The sequence below is a fragment of the Coregonus clupeaformis genome, chromosome 34, assembly GCF_020615455.1.
Source record: "Coregonus clupeaformis isolate EN_2021a chromosome 34, ASM2061545v1, whole genome shotgun sequence".
NCBI lineage: Eukaryota > Metazoa > Chordata > Actinopteri > Salmoniformes > Salmonidae > Coregonus > Coregonus clupeaformis.
Window position 1 is genome coordinate 28,698,091 of NC_059225.1, and position 20,256 is coordinate 28,718,346.

At 42.0% G+C, this 20,256-nt stretch overlaps 1 protein-coding gene across 1 annotated transcript in view; it reads left to right on the forward strand.

Annotated features, from left to right (window-relative positions):
• LOC121549980 (phenylalanine--tRNA ligase, mitochondrial) overlaps positions 1-20,256 on the forward strand; it is a 136,924-nt gene that overhangs the window by 22,364 nt on the left and 94,304 nt on the right. The window contains exons 3-5 of the mRNA XM_041862020.2: positions 13,913-14,584; positions 15,032-15,194; positions 15,431-15,562. Coding sequence (XP_041717954.1) covers positions 13,931-14,584; positions 15,032-15,194; positions 15,431-15,562 — 949 coding nt within the window. The 5' untranslated portion in view covers positions 13,913-13,930. The remainder of the gene's footprint in view (positions 1-13,912; positions 14,585-15,031; positions 15,195-15,430; positions 15,563-20,256) is intronic.

The following is a 20,256-nucleotide window of genomic DNA, read 5'->3' on the forward strand; positions in this document are numbered from 1 at the left end:
CCATTGAAGGTCCCCAAGAACACAGTGGCCTCGATCATTCTGAAATTGAAGAAGTTTGGAACCACCAAGAGTCTTCCTAGAGCTGGCCGCCCGGCCAAACTCTGCAATCGGGGGAGAAGGGACTTGGTCACTCTGACAGAGCTTCAGAGTTCCTCTGTGGAGATGGGAGAACCTTCCAGAAGGACAACCATCTTTACAGCACTCCACCAATCAGGCCTTTATGGTAGAGTGGCCAGACAGAAGCCACTCCTCAGACAAAGGCACATGACAGCCCACTTGGAGTTTGCCAAAAGGCACCTAAAGGACTCTCAGACCATGAGAAACAAGATTCTGTGGTCTGATGAAACCAATATTGAACTCTTTGGCCTGAATGCCAAGTGTCACGTCTGGAGAAAATCTGGCAATGCCAAGAGTGTACAAAACTGTCATCAAGGCAAAGGGTGGCTACTTTGACGAAACTCAAATATAAAATATATTTTGATTTGTTGAACACTTTTTTTGGTTACTACATGATTCCATATGTGTTATTTCATAGTTTTGATGTATTCACGATTATTCTACAATGTAAAAATAAAGAAACCCGGGAATGAGTAGGTGTGTCCAAACTTTTCACTGGTATTGTATATAATAATAATAATAATAATAATAATAATAATAATAATAATAATAATAATAATAATAATAATAATAATAATAATAATAATGAATTACTTTAATAGGAATGTCCATACTAGCATTTCTATGGTGTTGCTAAATGAGTAAGTGTGCTAGTGATTTTAGAAAAGGGGACAAGTACACGGAGGGAGTGGAGGCACCAATGTGCAGTGGGAATGAGATTGAGTTTTAGCCAGTGGGGAAAGAGTGGGTGTTGCGGCTTTGGGAGTTAATTGTGGGACCATTACCCTTTACAACTCACACACATTGAGCTGTGGCTTGAACAGCTACCTCCTTACTTTGTTAACCTTTTGAGAGTGCTTTAGGCTCACCAAGGACTTCAGGCTCACCAACCATTTAAAAAAAACCTGTTATAGAACCTTGTTACTTTTAAATATCACACTGACTGCCCACTGTATTCCATGTTAAGATGCAATACTCTGAATGTAATCATAATACATTATATGATACCAATTAATGTATAGGTAATCATAATTATAACGATGTCAAAATAATCAGAGAATAACAGATTATATAGTGTAGTGTACTGTATGTATGAAATATTACCCATTCCCATCACTTCTCCTCCAAATGGTTCTTTCAAAAAATGTTGGGAAAAAAACAAACATTGTGCATCTTGTTTGGACAGTTTTCTATCACAATTTCCATTTACGGTCTTAATTTCAAACAAATGCTTATTTTTTTATCATTTCGAAATCAGGCCCGAAGTGTGTTGTGGCTACTGATGCTATCTTGATAACGCTAGCTGGTTAGTGTATAAAAGTGTTGTGTCTGCTGATGATAGTTGTTAACTCTAGCTGGTTAGTGTATTTAAGTGACATTTAGCTGTTGTAGCTGGTGTGGACAGGCCATATCAATTTGGGCCTCTTCATTCAGGGCTCAGGGAGGTGACTTGCCGACAGCAAGCAATCAGCCTCTGCCACCTCCGCACAATTCTGCCTACCAACCTGACATGCACATACAACACAAGCACACTTACACTCACACTCAATGCAAGCGCACTCACATCAGTATTTTCCACAAGCACATGGAGTACCCAGCCAAATAGAAAAAGTTGCCAGGCTCCCCCCCCATTTTTGCAGAACAAGCTCTATTTTAGCCAGTAACTGTCAGGAAAGAACACTGATAAAAAATAAAATAAAACTTTTACAGTGTAAGTTTAATCCGCTGTTGTACAATATGATATAAAACACAATGGAAAACTCAATTTGCAACTGCTGACTTCAAGCTTCATTTTAAGAGGCATTTTCTTAGCTATCTGCAATACAGGTATGATTGAAGAATGAAGCAGGTGTTAATAATAATAATAATAATAATAAAAATAATAATAATAATTATTATTATTAAACATGGCCTTTCCTGCACAGAAAGCAACACGACTAATCCATTGTCAACACTTTTATTAAATCAGTAGACCTAAAGTGCATTCAGAAAATATTCACACCCCTTGACTTTTTCCACATTGCGTTCCAGCCTGAATTTTGAATGGATTAAATTTAGATTTTTATATCACTGGCCTACCTACAGCACCCCATAATGTGAAAGTGTAATAATGTTTTAGGAAATGTTTACAAATTAATTACAAATGAAAAGCTGAAATATATATATATATATATATATCAATAAGTATTCAACCCCTTTTGTTATGGCAAGCCTAAATAAGTTCAGGAGTAAAAATGTGCTTAACTAGTCACATAATCAGTTGCTTGGATAGTGTTTAACATGATGTTTGAAGCACTACCTCATCTTTGTACCCCACACGCTCAATTGTCTGTAAGTTCCCTCAGTCGAGCAGTGAATTTCAAACACAGATTCAACCACAAAGACCAGGAAGGTTTTCCAATGCCTCGCAAAGGCACCTATTGGTAGATGGGTAAAAATACAAAAGCAGACATTGAATATCCCTTTAAGCATGGTGAAGTTATTAAATGCACTTTGGATGTCATATCAATACACCCAGTCACTACAAAGATACAGGTGTCCTTCCTAACTCCGTTGCCGGAGAGAAAGGAAACCACTCAGGGATTTCACGATGAGGCCAATGGTAACTTTAAAACGGTTACAGAGTTTAATGGCTGTGATAGGAGAACACTGAGGATGGATCAACAACATTGTAGGTACTCCACAATGCTAACCTAATTGACAGAGTGAAAAGAACGAAGCCTGTACACAATAAAAGTATTCCAAAACATGCATCATGTTTGCAACAAAGCTCTAAAGTAATACTGCAAAACAATTGACAAAGCAATACATTTTTTGTCCTGAATACAAAGTGTTATGTTTGGGGCAAATCCAATACAACACATTACTGAGTACCACTCCCCATATTTTCAAGCATAGTTGGGGCTGCATCATGTTATGAGTATGCTTGTAATCGTTAAGGACTGGGGAGTTTTTCTGGATAAAAAATCAACAGAATGGAGCTAAGAACAGGCAAAATCTTAGAGATAAACCTGGTTCAGTCTGCTTTCCACCAGATACTGGGAGATAAATTCACCTTTCAGCAAGACAATAACCTAATACTCAAGGCCAAATCAACACTGGAGTTGCTTACCCACGGGGGGGCCAGTATGAAAAATGTATGCACTCACTAATTGTAAGTCGCTCTGGATAAGAGCGTCTGCTAAATGATTAAAATGTCGATTAGATCACTTACCAAGAAGACAGTAAATGTTCTTGAGTGGCCGAGTTAGTTTTGATTTACATGTACTTGAAAATATATGGCAAGACCTGAAAAATGGTTGCTAGCAATGATCAACAACCAATTTGACAGACCTTGAAGAATTATTTAAAGAATAATGGGCAAATGTTGCACAATCCAGGTGTGGAAAGCTCTTAGAGACTTACCCAGAAAGACTCACAGCTGTAATCGCTGCCAAAGGTGCTTCTACAAAGTATTGACTCGGGTGTGAATACTTATGTAATTAATTAGGCTACTGACGTGTCACTCACTTTAACGTCACTGTCTGGCAAGTCCTGATGGACTTCATATCGAAAATACAAAACGAGATCTTTCGTTTACTTGTCAGGATGCGATACCATGGACATATAACTATGTTGTATGATTTATGATTGGCAAGGATATGAGATCGACTTTAATCAGTCAGTTCAACACCTTTCACACTTGCTGTTCTTCAATGAAAGCACAGTAAATAGCCTATGCACCACTACTCCACGGCTGCATATGAAACATGGCAGGGTCCAATGTTAACTTTTTTTCTCACTTGCTTGGTCGGGTCAGTTGGCCAAAAATCTACTGTCCCGAACAGAATTTCACCCAGACATGGTGTAGTTCTTAAATGCGTTGGGGTCATAGGTTGGCATGCTTTCTCTCTAAATTCAGCTTTCTCTCTACATTTGGTTATTATGATATGTATTAAAAAGCTGTGTAATATAATTTAGCAATGCAAGTCATTACACTATTCTTTACAATTGCATTGTATTAACTGCATTCATTTTTGCTTCTAAAGTGTGTCATTTTGAGAAAATATTTACATAGGATCCTGCCCCTTTAAGACAAATGTTACAAAACAGCAAGACATGGCTACAGTAGGCTAGCCAAAACTAATGCTAGGTGTATTTTTGTAGCTTTCTTTTAGCAGACTATCAACCGTAGCCAGCATATTGCAAGTATGTTCAGGATTGAAGGTTTATTTTGTAAATCACTTTCCCTAAAATAAATAAGGTCAGCGAGTAGATTGATGGGCACTTCTTTTTGCTCTGGAGAGTTTGCAATGCCGCATTCACATGCTACTCGGAAATAGGAAACTCTGACATTTCTGACCTGCTGATTCGTTGAACACAGCTTGTGTATAACTACAGTCAGTTAGCAAGTCAGAAATGTCAGAGTTTCCTAGTTCCAATAGCATGTGAACGAGGCAGAACTCATTTCGCCTACTGCTTGAGAAGTTGTGACTCGCGGGAGCGTGGTGGTGCTTGAATCAACGGCCAATCATATTGCTCAAATACAAATGGCATGACATTCACGAGTGTAGTCTTGAATGGTAGACTGCAAAAAAAACTAGGGCAAATCATGACGTCAGTGATCTTCAGGTTGGAAAGATGCACTAGTTTCCTACTTTTGATGACCATTCAAACTATGTTTCCCAGTTGGAGCTCGTTTTTTCCCGAGTTCCCAGTTGCCTTGAATGCACTGAAGTCTGAAGTCGGAGATTTCTTATTTGACCACAACAGTTGAACTGGAATGCAAAAATGCGCTGAAAAGTGACTGATGAGATCCACTGGCGTATTTACTGGCCCCGTCAGGCCATAGTTAATGCCGGACCCTAAACGTAAAAGAAAATTAATGAATGTACCAGAAAAAAAAATAAGCTAAGGCGCAGGCACAGAGCTATGGTCTCAGCACAGAGGGGGCGGGGCGGTCTCGAGGGGCCATTCTGACCAAATATTTTTTTTTTAAAGGATTGCTGATATGCAGTGGTGTAAAGTACTTAAGTAAAAATACAGTGGGGAAAAAAAAGTATTTAGTCAGCCACCAATTGTGCAAGTTCTCCCACTTAAAGATATGAGAGAGGCCTGTTATTTTCATCATAGGTACACGTCAACTATGACAGACAAATTGAGAAAAAAAATTCTCCAGAAAATCACATTGTAGGATTTTTAATGAATTTATTTGCAAATCTATGGTGGAAAATAAGTATTTGGTCACCTACAAACAAGCAAGATTTCTGGCTCTCACAGACCTGTAACTTCTTATTTAAGAGGCTCCTCTGTCCTCCACTCGTTACCTGTATTAATGGCACCTGTTTGAACTTGTTATCAGTAGAAAAAGACACCTGTCCACAACCTCAAACAGTCACACTCCAAACTCCACTATGGCCAAGACCAAAGAGCTGTCAAAGGACACCAGAAACAAAATTGTAGACCTGCACCAGGATGGGAAGACTGAATCTGCAATAGGTAAGCAGCTTGGTTTGAAGAAATCAACTGTGGGAGCAATTATTAGGAAATGGAAGACATACAAGACCACTGATAATCTCCCTCGATCTGGGGCTCCACGCAAGATCTCACCCCGTGGGGTCAAAATGATCACAAGAACGGTGAGCAAAAATCCCAGAACCACACGGGGGGACCTAGTGAATGACCTGCAGAGAGCTGGGACCAAAGTAACAAAGCCTACCATCAGTAACACACTACGCCGCCAGGGACTCAAATCCTGCAGTGCCAGACGTGTCCCAATGCTTAAGCCAGTACATGTCCAGGCCCGTCTGAAGTTTGCTAGAGTGCATTTGGATGATCCAGAAGAGGATTGGGAGAATGTCATATGGTCAGATGAAACCAAAATAGAACTTTTTGGTAAAAACTCAACTCGTCGTGTTTGGAGGACAAAGAATGCTGAGTTGCATCCAAAGAACACCATACCTACTGTGAAGCATGGGGGTGGAAACATCATGCTTTGGGGCAGTTTTTTCTGCAAAGGGACCAGGACGACTGATCCGTGTAAAGGAAAGAATGAATGGGGCCATGTATTGTGAGATTTTGAGTGAAAACCTCCTTCCATCAGCAAGGACATTGAAGATGAAACGTGGCTGAGTCTTTCAGCATGACAATGATCCCAAACACACCGCCCTGGCATCGAAGGAGTGGCTTCGTAAGAAGCATTTCAAGGTCCTGGAGTGGCCTAGCCAGTCTCCAGATCTCAACCCCATAGAAAATCTTTGGAGGGAGTTGAAAGTCCGTGTTGCCCAGCGACAGCCCCAAAACATCACTGCTCTAGAGGAGATCTGCATGGAGGAATGGGCCAAAATACCAGCAACAGTGTGTGAAAACCTTGTGAAGACTTACAGAAAATGTTTGACCTGTGTCATTGCCAACAAAGGGTATATAACAAAGTATTGAGAAACTTTTGTTATTGACCAAATACTTATTTTCCACCATAATTTGCAAGTAAATTCATTAAAAATCTTTCTCATTTTGTCTGTCATAGTTGACATGTACCGATGATGAAAATTACAGGCCTCTCATCTTTTTAAGTGGGAGAACTTGCACAATTGGTGGCTGACTAAATACTTTTTTCCCCACTGTACTTTAAAGTACTACTTAAGTAGTTGTTGTGGGTATATGTGCTTTACTTTACTATTTATATTTTGGACTACCTTTACTTCACTACATTTCTTAAGAAAATAGTGAACTTTGTACTCCATACATTTTCCTTGACACCCAAAAGTACTCGTTACATTTTGAATGCTTAGCAGGACAGGAAAATGGTCCCATTCACGCACTTATCAACAGAACATCCCTGGTCGTCCCTACTGCCTCTGATCTGATGGACTCACTAAACACACATGCTTCGTTTGTAAATTATATCTGAATGTTGGAGTGTGCCCCTGGCTATCTGTACATTTTACAAACAAGAAAATGGTGCCGTCTAGTTTGCTTAATATAAGGAATTGGAAATGATTTATATTTTTACTTTTAATTTTGATACTTAGCTATATTTTTGCAATAACATTTACTTTTGATACTGAAGTATATTTTAAACCAAATAATTTTAGACTTTTATTCGTAGAATTTTACTGGGTGAATTTTACTTTTACTTGAGTCATTTTCTATTAAGGTAACTTTATTTTTACTCAACTATTACAATTGGGTACTTTTTCCACCACTGCTCATATGGCCTATCATAAATGCAAATTAGGCATCATAACATATTGAGCCATGCAAGCCCATGTCCAATAAAACATACATGTCCACTTTGCCAGACATGCATGTTTTGAAAGACACAAAAAAAAGAGAACCGGTTGCCAGTCGGCCGTGAATCATACTACAGTGTTGTAATTTGATGTAGTCTAGTCCATTTCTTAATTCCATCATCCATGCATTCCATAGAACAAAATTATAATCCCAACAGGTGAACGATATACAAATCAAGGACCCATTTTAAAACGTCATCCTTCTCTCCTTCATGTTGGCAAACCTGTCTCTGTCAATGTCTATGTCCCGCTCAATACAAAGCAAAGTGAGGTTGGATAGTCTGGCCTCATTCACCATGCATGCACATAAATAGCTCTTGATGAGCTTCAGGCAGCTAAAACTTTGCTTGGCACTGGCACTGCTGATGGGAATTGTTTTGTAGATTCTATGGAGAATGGTCAGATTTGGATATGCTCGGTGCATGTCGTTGGTAGTGAGGAATGGTAGGACTGTTTCAGTGTTGAGATCCATGGCTAACTCTGAATACATTGTGCAGAAGGAGAGGAATGCATCCACAACTTCCTCAGGCTTGGAAATTTCTTCTGAGTAGAAACGTGCAAGCTCAAGCATTTTCCTTTCTGCATCATGGCGCTCAAAGTGCTTTGAGTTGTGCACAGAGAACAGTTGTGCCATTTCTCTGAAGTCGGCAAATCAATTCTCAAACTGCCCCACAAAAACATCAAGTGTGTAAGAGTATACACTGAGTATACAAAACATTAAGAACACCTGCTCTTTCCATGACAGACTGACCAGGTGAATCCAGGTGAAAGCTATGATCCCTTATTGATGTCACTTGTTAAATCCACTTCAATCCATGTAGATGAAGGGTAGAAGACTGGTTAAAGAAGGATTTTAAAGTCTTGAGACAATTGAGACATGGATTGTGTATTTTTGCCATTCAGAGGGTAAATAGGCAAGACAGAATATTTAAGAGCCTTTTAATGGGGTATGGTAGTAGGTGCCAGGCGCTCCGGATTGTGTCAAGAACTGCAACGCTGCTGGGTTTTTCACGCTCAACTTTAATGGGCCTTCTGCTTTCCGGAATTGGGTCGTCCTCCGCGTCCTCGCCATGAAACCTCTTCCTCCTCTTGCGCGCTCTCTCCTCTGCAAACTCAGTTGTTTTGTTGGGCCATCTCGTTCGCAGTGTTCTCCGTCTTGTCATAGGCCTCATCTGTGCGTGTCTGTCTGATCTCAGACATGCAGGTGTCAATTAGATCCATGGCAGTTTCCCCTTAAACCACTCAAGTGTTGCTTTAGCAGTATGCTTAGGGTCATTGTCCTGCTGGAAGGTGAACCTCCGTCCCAGTCTCAAATCTCTGGAAGACTGAAACAGGTTTCCCTCAAGAATTTCCCTGTATTTAGCGCTATCCATCATTCCTTCAATTCTGACCAGTTTCCAGTCCCTGCCGATGAAAAACATCCCCACAGCATGATGCTGCCACCACCATGCTTCACTGTGGGGATGGTGTTCTCGGGGTGATGAGAGGTGTTGGGTTTGCGCCAGACATAGCGTTTTCCTTGATGGACAAAAAGCTCAATTTTTGTCTCATCTGACCAGAGTACCTTCTTCCATATGTTTGGGGAGTCTCCCACATGCCTTTTGGCGAACACCAAACATGTTTGCTTATTTTTTTCTTCAAGCAAAGGCTTTTTTTCTGGCCACTCTTCCGTAAAGCCCAGCTCTGTGGAGTGTACGGCTTAAAGTGGTCCTATGGACAGATACTCCAATCTCCGCTCTGGAGCTTTGCAGCTCCTTCAGGGTTATCTTTTGTCTCTTTGTTGCCTCTCTGATTAATGTCCTCCTTGCCTGGTCCGTGACTTTTGGTGAGCGGCGTTCTCTTGGCAGGTTTGTTGTGGTGCCATATTCTTAAAAAAAATGTAATAATGGATTTAATGGTGCTCCGTGGGATGTTCAAAGTTTCTGATATTTTTTTATAACCCAACCCTGATCTGTACTTCTCTACAGCTTTGTCCCTGACCTGTTTGGAGAGCTCCTTGGTCTTCATGGTGCCGCTTGCCTTGTGGTGCCCCTTGCTTAGTGGTGTTGCAGACTCTGGGGCCTTTCAGAACAGGTGTATTTTTACCGAGATCATGTGACAGATCATGTGACACTTAGATTGCACACAGGTGGACTTTATTTAACTAATTATGTAACTTCTGAAGGTAATTGGTTGCACCAGATCTTATTTAGGGCATTCATAGCAAAGAGGGTGAATACATATGCACACACCACTTTTCCGTTATTTATATTTTAGAACATTTTGAAACTATATTTGTTTCATTCCACTTCACCTATTTGGACTATTTTGTGTATGTCCATTACATGAAAAATCCATTTAAATTACAGGTTGTAATGCAACAAAATAGGAAAACGCCAAGGGGGATTAATACTTTTGCAAGGCACTGTAGGCTATGGTACAGTACCAGCAGCAGCAAAATCCTTTAATTCATTCTTGCACTGAGAAGAGTTAGTGTATTTAAGTCTTGATCTGCGAGGTTCTGTGACGCAAAGCTATTTTAGGTCTTATTCAAATCTCTTTTGGGAGATGTGCTGTGAATCAAGTGGTGCCCCTCACCATGCATTATGCAGTGTTTGTGGACTTTCTTCTGCCTCCCAGCTCTCCTCCTCCCGCACTGTCTCCTCTCTGTCTCCCCCTTCTCTCTCCCCCTCTCTCTCTTTCTTTCACTCACTCACTCACTCACTCACACACACACACCTTTTCCTTCTCACACATCCCTCCTTCCCCCTACACACATTGACACGCTGTCTCTCACACACACTGACTCTTCCCCTCACCCTCTCTCTCGATCTCTCTCCCTCTGACACTGCTGCATACTGACTAGATTTATAGCTGTGCTACGTGGGGGTTGGAGTCAGATGCAGGTAATGTGATGTGTGGACGAGGCGACTCATTTACCTACCATTTACCAAAAGGAAGGGGAGGCTGGCTGAGGAGATTATTTATTTCATGAGCCCCCATTGAGACTTTGTATGTGTGTGGGTGGAGTGACTGTGTGTGTGTGTGTGTTTGATGGAGGGATGGAGTGTGTGTATTTGTGTACACTTGCGTACACCTAGTGAATTATTCACATTTGTGGGCCTCACCTTGTAAAGCCTACGATTTAGGCTTGTAAAACACGAGCCTTAACTGGCAAAAAGCTTTCTGGATTAAGAACCGTATTCCACTTTGCTGCAATGCCCCTGCAATGCAACATCCTTTGTCCTTAGTCTCTCTGTGTGTGTGTGTGTGTGTGTGTGTGTGTGTGTGTGTGTGTGTGTGTGTGTGTGTGTGTGTGTGTGTGTGTGTGTGTGTGTGTGTGTGTGTGTGTGTGTGTGTGTGTGTGTGTGTGTGTGTGTGTGTGTGTGTGTGTGTGTGTGTGTGTGTGTGTGTGTGTGCGTGTCTATTTCACCAGTGTGCCAGCGAGAGGAAGGTGGAAGAACAAACACTGTTCTCAGCTCATGAAAAATAGGTGCTCTGATGCAGTCTTCTCCACTGAAGCACACCTGCCAGTTAAATGTTTACAAAGAGAAAGGAAGAGCGACAAACAGGGTTGATTTAAATGAATTAGTTCTCATATAAATCACTGATCTTGTCTGCAGTCCATTATTATGGCTGTGCTCATACATTTAATGTGACGTGTATATATTTGATTTTAGATGAGCTCGCATTGTCGACATCTAGCCTCTTTGCCGGAGTGTTCATCAGTTAATTTGTTTGCCTCGCGTAACATCAAACACAGAGCCATTATTTAATCTAGAAAGTCAAAAAGTTAATTTGAGCACAATCCAACATGAAGACATTCTGTCCAGCGATGGTTGATCTCCCCTCGTTTTTTGGCCTTCTAAACTAAATTCTCAACCATCTAGGCATTTTCGGTTGTATAATGGTTGGGCGTAGGTTTTAAATCAGACCAACTGAAGGATTGCACCAGTTTTCATAATGTTCTTTAGATGTTGCCCCACTATAATTTCTGAGACTGTTGTGTATTTGACAGGTAGCTGCCAAAATAAAGGAAACACCAGCATAAAGTCTCTTTAAATAGGACGTTGGGCCACCATGAGCCAGAACAACTTCAATGTGCCATGGAATAGATTCTACAAGTGTCTGGAACTCTATTGGAGGGATGTGACATTGTTCTTCCATGAGTATTCCATAATTTTGTGTTTTGTTGATGATGGTGGAAAATGCCGTCTCAGGCAACGCTACAGAATCTCACATTAGTGTTTAAGTGCGTTGAGATCTGGAGACTGCCATGGCATATGGTTTACATCGTTTTCATGCTCTTTCATTGACCACTCGTGCCCTGTGGATGGGGGCATTGTCATCCTATGGGGGCACAGCCATGGTAGTAGCCAAAATAATTGCCTGCCCAGCATCTTTATACATGACCCTATAGCATGATGGGATGTTAATTGTTTAATTAACTCAGTAACAACACCTGTATGGAAGTACCTGCTTTCAATATACTTTGTATCCTTCATTTACTCAAGTGTTTACATTATTTTGGCAGTTACCTGTACAGTCGTGGTCAAATGTTTTGAGAATGACACAACTATTAATTTTCACCAAGTCTGCTGCCTCAGTTTTTATGATGGCAATTTGCATATACTCCAGAATGTTATGAAGAGTGATCAGATGAATTGCAATTCATTGGAAAGTCCCTCTTTGCCATGAAAATGAACTTCATCCCCAAAAAACATTTCCACTGCATTTCAGCCCTGCCACAAAAGGACCAGCTGCCATCATGTCAGTGATTCTCTCGTTAACACAGGTGACAGTGTTGACGAGGACAAGGCTGGAGATCACTCTGTCATGCTGATTGAGTTAGAATAACAGACTGAAAGCTTTAAAAGGAGGGTGGTGCATGAAATCATTGTTATTCCTCTGTTAACCATGGTTACCTGCAAGGAAACACGTGTCGTCATCATTGCTTTGCACAAAAAGGCCTTCACAGGCAAGAATATTGCTGCTAGTAAGATTGCACCTAAATCAACCATTTATCAGATCATCAAGAACTTCAAGGAGAGAGGTTCAATTGTTGTGAAGAAGGCTTCAGGGCGCCCAAGAAAGTCCAGCAAGTGCCAGGACTGTCTCCTAAAGTTGATTTCAGCTGCAGGATCGGGGCACCACCAGTGCAGAGCTTGCTCAGGAATGGCAGCAGGCAGGTGTGAGTGCATCTGCATGCACAGTGAGGCGAAGACTTTTGGAGGATGGCCTGGTGTCAAGAAGGGCAGCAAGGAAGCCACTTCTCTCCAGGAAAAACATCAGGGACAGACTGATATTCTGCAAAAGGTACAGGGATTGGACTGCTGAGGACTGGGGTAAAGTAATTTTCTCTGATGAATCCCCTTTCCGATTGTTTGGGGCATCCGGAAAAAAGCTTGTCCGGAGAAGACAAGGTGAGCGCTACCATCAGTCCTGTGTCATGCCAACAGTAAAGCATCCTGAGACCATTCCTGTGTGGTGTTGCTTCTCAGCCAAGGGAGTGGGCTCACTCACAATTTTGCCTAAGAACACAGCCATGAATAAAGAATGGTACCAACACATCCTCTGAGAGCAACTTCTCCCAACCATCCAATAACATTTTGGTGACGAACAATGCCTTTTCCAGCATGATGGAGCACCTTGCCATAAGGCAAAAGTGATAACCAAGTGGCTCGGGGAACAAAACATCGACATTTTGGGTCCATGGCCAGGAAACTCCCCAGACCTTAATCCCATTGAGAACTTGTGGTCAATCCTCAAGAGGCGGGTGGACAAACAAAAACCCACAAATTCTGACAAACTCCAAGCATTGATTGTGCAAGAATGGGCTGCCATCAGTCAGGATGTGGCCCAGAAGTTAATTGACAGCATGCCAGGGCGGATTGCAGAGGTCTTGAAAAAGAAGGGTCAACACTGCAAATATTGACTCTTTGCATAAACTTAATGTAATTGTCAATAAAAGCCTTTGACACTTATGGAATGCTTGTAATTATACTTCAGTATGCCATAGTAACATCTGACAAAAATATCTCATAACACTGAAGCAGCAAATACTTGTGTCATTCTCAAAACGTTTGACCACGACTGTATGTCAAACAAAAACAATGATTGCAAAGTTAAACAAACCATGTAACTCTATGCACAAGGACTACTTTTAATTTCCTCAGAAAATTGTACAAAAACACATTTACTTGAAGAACAGTGCAGATGCAAAGTTTGGTAACAGAATGACGGCACAAACAGCACAAATTGTCATTATGTTACCAAACTTTGCATCTGCGCTCTTCTTCAAGTAAATGTGTTTTTGTAAAATGTTCTGTGGAAATTGTTGAAAGTAGTAATTGTGCATGGAGTTGTGTGGTTTATTTAACTTTGCAATCATTTAGTTTGACAAACATTTTAAAGTCCCCGAGTCTCTGTTTCACTCTGTTATCGTGGAATTGTCCTATAGCTAAATCTTGGCCATGACTGACAGGCAACCAAAAAATTACGTTTGAAAGACCGCCAGAACTGACAAATGTCCCTGTCTTCTACAGATCCATGGAGCAGGTACCATGAGGCTGCACAGCAGGATCCTGCCCCTCTTCCTCCCCATCCTCAAGCCCCTAGCACGTCATAGGCCGCTCTGCTGCCTCCCAGCCAATGGCAGGCCAACCACAGCCTACATACTCATCCCCTCCTCCTCCCCCCGTCACCTGACCACCGACGTCCCCTCCTCCCAGCCCCTGGTTGGCCAAGACACAACGGTTGAAGTTCTGGGCCACTCCTACCCTCGTGATGACTTCACCAACGTGACCGCCAAGATCCTGGCCAAGGTGGGCTGCAACCTGCACAACCAAGCCCACCATCCTCTCTGGCTCATCAAAGAGCGAATCAAAGCCCACTTCTACCGCGCCTACATCATGCGCTCTGGCAACCCACTCTTCTCGGTCCACGACAACCTCAGTCCGGTGGTGACCACGGAGCAGAACTTTGACAGCCTGCTCATCCCACCCGACCACCCCAGCCGGAAGCGAGGGGACAACTACTACCTCAACCGTGGCACCATGCTGCGCGCACACACCTCCGCCCACCAGAGGGAGCTGGTGCGCTCGGGGCTGGACGCCTTCCTGCTGGCGGGCGACGTGTACCGAAGGGACGAGATCGACGCCAGCCACTACCCCGTGTTCCATCAGATGGAGGGTGTGCGCCTCTTCTCCAACCATGAGGTCAGTAGAGCAAAGCAACTGCTTGGTTCGGGGTTTGGCACGGTAGTGTGAAAATGGTTGTGGAGTTAAAGTACTGATACATTCAAACTAGACACAACACTGCCATGAGAAGCTCCAGTTGTATTGATTAGCTTCTCCTCCTAACCACAAGGTCTTCTGGGTAGTGTCACAACAAGGTCTAAGAATAGGACTCACAATGTAGGATGAATACAGTAGGCCATTGTTACACAGCGTGAAGAGCTACAGTTTTATCCATTTAAATATGCTGTGCTGAGTGCTGTAAATACTTTGATAAGTACTCTTAGATACACATACGTTAACTCATTCTACATTAAGTCCAATCATCTCACACACTAATGGCAATGTTAACAGCATTAGCAGAAGTGTTGTTTTGAAGAGTTGTCTCTGAAGTGTGTGTTTTTGTGTGTTTTTTTTTTTACCCCCAAGTTGTTTGCCAAGGTGTCGAGTGGAGAGGACCTGTCTCTCTTTGAGAGCGGGGGGCACCGGACCCCTCAGAAGCAGGAGACACACACTCTGGAGGCGGTGAAGCTTGTGGAGTTTGATCTGAAACAGACCCTTGACCATATGGTCAGACACCTGTTTGGAGAAGGTAAACAACATTCCAAGTTCAAGTTTGTATTATAGGGACATCCTACCTTCCCATGGGTCTTGAGAAGGAGAGAGGAAATGCAATACAAATTCTCCCTTAGTCCTTTAAGGCCAGTGGTCTCTAGAAGGAAAGGGAGGTTTTTTGATACTTTTGGGATCGGTCCCTCGCCCTTTGTCTCAACCCGTCCTTTCCTCTCCTCCATCTACCTTCATCTTCTCCTCTTTTTTCTGTGCCAGAGCTGGAGATCCGCTGGGTGGAGTGTTACTTCCCCTTCACCCATCCCTCCTTTGAGATGGAGGTGCGTTTCCAGGACGACTGGCTGGAGGTGTTGGGCTGTGGAGTGATGGAGCAGGAGCTGGTGCACTCTGGTAAGCACAGCTGTTGAGACACACACACATGCAAACACTCACACACAAACGCATGAACACAGACACACACTCATTCACTCTTCCAAACACACATGCAGTTACTATATGCATGAACACAAACATGCTTTCACAAGAAATTGCACTTTCATAGACATACATTCTTGGGCAAACTCATACTGTTGGTCTTGCATACACTTACTCTGTCTCACACATACAAATATGTAAAAATAAAAATAAAAATACCCTCACTTGCGCACACACACATACACTCCCTGCCATATGTATTTGGGAAGTGATGCTAACATTTTCAATTTGGCTCTATACTCCAGAATTTTGGATTTGACATCAAATGTTTCATATGAGACGACAGTACAGAATTTCTCCTTTAATTTGAGGGGATTTTCATACACATCTGTTTACCGTTTAGAAAATAGTATTTTGGACAAATTCACTTATAGGGTATTAAAGTACAAAAAAGTATATATACGCTACCTAGCTTTTGCAACTTTTTCAATCATCATTATTCATGATTAATTCATTATTTGTCTTAATCAATGCATTATCAGGATTAATTTAGAAGTGTTCACAAACATCTTATCTACACACTTAGAAAGAAAATTAATCCAGTCATCATTCACCATTCAGTTCCTACTGGGCAAAACATAACACAAAACACAACCAAAACAAATTACAAATGCATCCAACAAGTTTTTAGTCACAAGCTTGATGTTGTCATTGTGTGCTAGGAATATGGGACCAAATACTAAACCTTTGACTACTTTGAAACCCTATAAGTAAAATTTACCCATATACTTATGACATCTTCAAATGAGGGGACTAGATATATATAGTGCTTTAATTTATGAACGGTAAAACAAATATGTATGAAAATGCCCTCAAATAAAAGGTGATTCTGTACTGTCACCTCATATGAAACATTTGATCTCAAATAAAAAAGAGAGTATAGAGCCAAATGTAAAATTTTAGCTTCGCTGTCTTAACTACATACGGACACCCACACAGGCAAACACAAACAAAAAAACAGACTGTACTCCACAGAATAGTATACTTAAGAGATAGCTCTCGCTGTATTGCCCTTGAACAAAGATGTGTGCTGACGCGTCTCAATAAACATCCCACTTATCTAGAAATCAATAATACATTAAATGGACGCCAAAACAACGGCTCCCGTTTAGCTCCAGTGTTTGCTCTCTCCCCCCACCGAGGGCCCTTTGCTGTTGTGGCTAAGATCGTTGGGGTCAAACCTTTCTCCTCCGTCCTTGGTCCTCCTGCAGTGCAGTCACACTTCCTGCCTCCACCAGCAGGTGGCAGTGTTGTGCAACAGGGGGCAGAGCCAGAGGTGAGCCTGGGAGTGGTGGGAGTGTCCCATTTGGGGAGTGTGCGGCAAGAAGACACTCTCTTGTGCCCCAGGGAAGGGGAGCTGGTTCAGCGGCCCAGACAAAGGCTTGTTCCAGGGGAGAGGACCTGGAATGACCCCCTCACGCTGCAGCAGTAGCTCCCGTGTCTATCGAGCCAGCCAGCCAGCCATCCACCCCCTGTTACTAAAGCCATTCGAGAAGAGGGAATAATGCAGAATCACTGAATCAGTACTCTTACTGTTTTCCTTCAGTGAAATATACAGAAGGCATCAACAGACTGTTCTGGTTGGCACGATAGTGTGAAAGCCACCCTGCTGTACTGCACATGCAAACAAGGCTTTGTTGAGGGCAAAACTCTGATTTGGGAAAAAAATTTGGAAGAAGCATCTGTTCCTGGGAATGTTTGGAGATCTCCTGGTTCCGGCTCTGCAGTGCAGTGGAAAAACCCTCTCAGCTCCTAGCTTTTCACCTCCAGACATATTGATTAAACAGCCATGTCCAATCGGCTCAGGCTCTACCTGCCTGTGACACTGTCCCACAAGTACCTGATTCACATTATAGGGCCAAACTGAGCCAAGCTGTATGAGTTGGCCTGGTTACGCCTCCACCATAGTTGCTGGAACCATGCAGCCCTATAGTGTAAAACAGGCAAAGATGTTTTGGAAGTACTGTTTAGATATCTATAGCCTCGGAAGCCCAGGCTTCTCAGATACCATTCCAAAGCCTAGGGAAGTTCTCAAAAAGATGATAAAGTGGTGGAGTACGGTAGAGTCTAGATGGAAACGAGTGACACGCGTTGACACTTATCAAACCAGAGACGTTGTGTGTTTCTAAAACCAATTCTGACTTGCCGCAAGCATGCATAAGATACACTTGCTACTAAAACTTTGTCCGACTCAAGAGCTTCACTGCCTGTTTACATCTGGTAACAAATGTACTACCGGATCATAATCAGTGCTTCACCACTCCATTATCCAATCAAACCCACACAAAGTGTTTTGGATTGTATTAGCAATGTAATTTGGTGTTTTTGACAACTATTGTTGTCAAACATGACTGACTTTATGTGAAATATAGTTATGGTTTCTTCTCATATAAACTTTTTTTCTTTAATTCATTAAATGTAACACGAGGCATTATATTGTTAATAATATTTGAAACCTAGTAGCGTTGTTCATCAGGGCAAAATGTTTTGAAGAGCGTTGCAACATAAAACGAAAACCAGCATTTCTTTTTGGATGAGTTCAGATAGTACGTCCTACGGTTGGGCGTTATCCAGATTTTCATATAATCCTTCTCTCATCCCGGGATTTACGGTATTACCGGTTTAGTACACAAGGGGGCGCCAAAAGACTAAAAGCCCATTGGGTGTCTATTACCAGAATGCTAACAATTTGCAGAAGTAATAGCGAATTTCCATGGAGGCTACTAGCTAAATATGCTAACAAGCTTAAACTAAAATAAACGAATTGCAAAGACAGGCAATCCAGCTCATAAAGTTATACATACAGTATATAGCTAGGAGCTACCGAATGTCATTTTTGGTTAGTTTGGACATTTACAAGCGAATGTGAACGAGAGACATTGAGCAAGGTTTTGACACACAGAACAGCACTGGCTCTTGAGCAGCATGTGTACATGCTGTGTCTGGGTGGAGTCTGGAGTTGCTAGGGCAATGGGCCTGCCTGCTGTGTTCAGAGAAGATGGGGGAGGAGCAGACTGGCCGAGAACAGAGAGGAGAAAAACACAAGGAAATCAAAATATAATAATAATAATAATAATAATGCCATTTAGCAGATGCTTTTATCCAAAGCGACTTACAGTCATGTGTGCATACATTTTTACATATGGGTGGTCCCGGGGATCGAACCCACTACCCTGGCGTTACAAGCGCCATGCTCTACCAATTGAGCTACAGAGGACAGCAGTGGCAGCTGTACAGATAACTCATCCAAAGGTCTTTCACTTCTCAAACACGGCAGAAAGCTAATAAAATATGATGCCCCGTCACCTTATTAATTCAGCCACTTACTTAGATAACTAGCAAGTTAAACTTAGGGGTCACGTTAACGCAGAATTCTTTGTTTTTCACGCAGGGTAAAAAAGATAAAATGCATAAAAAATAGCTTGCTGCTTATTGTCATTTCTGCTCGGCATCAGACTGTTGTGCTTCAGTTGCACTTCTCCACTCAGATGAGAATTCACAAACGGGCATTTTATCAGCAGACAGCGCTATGACTGATGTGGAGCTACTTTTCTCCTGTACTTTTCTCAGTGCAGCCAGCCTACTTTTCTCCGGTAAAATGCAAGATTAAATTCAAGCAAAACATTAGGACATGTAGCCGGCTCATTCTTTCTATGATAAACATTAGCAATATGATGGCCATGCATTGTTTTTGCAAAAAAGACCTTGCTTTTTCATTGTAAGCTCATTTACTTGTGTGGCTGCCAGCCAAATAGCGTTGCACTTCTGTTGTCATCTGATGAAAATGAAGCTATTTTATGACGAACGTTGCGCTAATGTACAGTATTTTCTGTGAAGGAAGAATATACTTGCACGCCCCTGATCACTCTATTGAAGCAACCAAAAAAACACTTGACTTTCAATATAAAACGCGACCCCTGTCAATACACAGCTGGACTCACCTGCTCCTGCTTTCTCCTGTTGTGCTATTTACAAACAAACACGTGACTGGCTCAACTTTTCTGGGTAACTACTTTAAGCTTCATAATGTGACAGGTGAAATGAAGAATGTGATCTGCTTTATCTCCTAACGTATTGCACAAGTTAAGTGTTTACTTAAAAGTAGCTACAAATATTAAAATGTATTTAAAAAAAACTTCAAAGAAATAGTTTAAACGGTATATGGTATACCACCCAAGCCTAGTATGTCCTAATTTCTCTCTGTACTAGAACGTTTTCTTCCATTTTGTGTCTTTTAAACACGATCCAGTTGGCCGACCAGTTGATACTGTACCTCGAGACCCTTTGTGCGTTGACCATTGATGGTGCTACTGTCAACACTGTTCATGTGGCTGTTGCCAGTGAAGACTGATCTGTTCCAATGACTATAATTGGGATTGTTTATGGCTCTGTAACCCCTGTTCTTCTTACCGGCAGCACTCTCACTGGGAAAATAAATAGGCATGCAAAACTGGGATGACCCATGATGTTGCTACGCTACACACTTGTATGTGTGTGTCACTTTTAATGGGAGTGGAGGTTGATTGCCTATCCATGGAAGTGTCCCGCTGCCCTATCAAGAGCATTGCTTTGCTGCAATGCGCTTGACATTAATCCACGGGAGAGGGTTG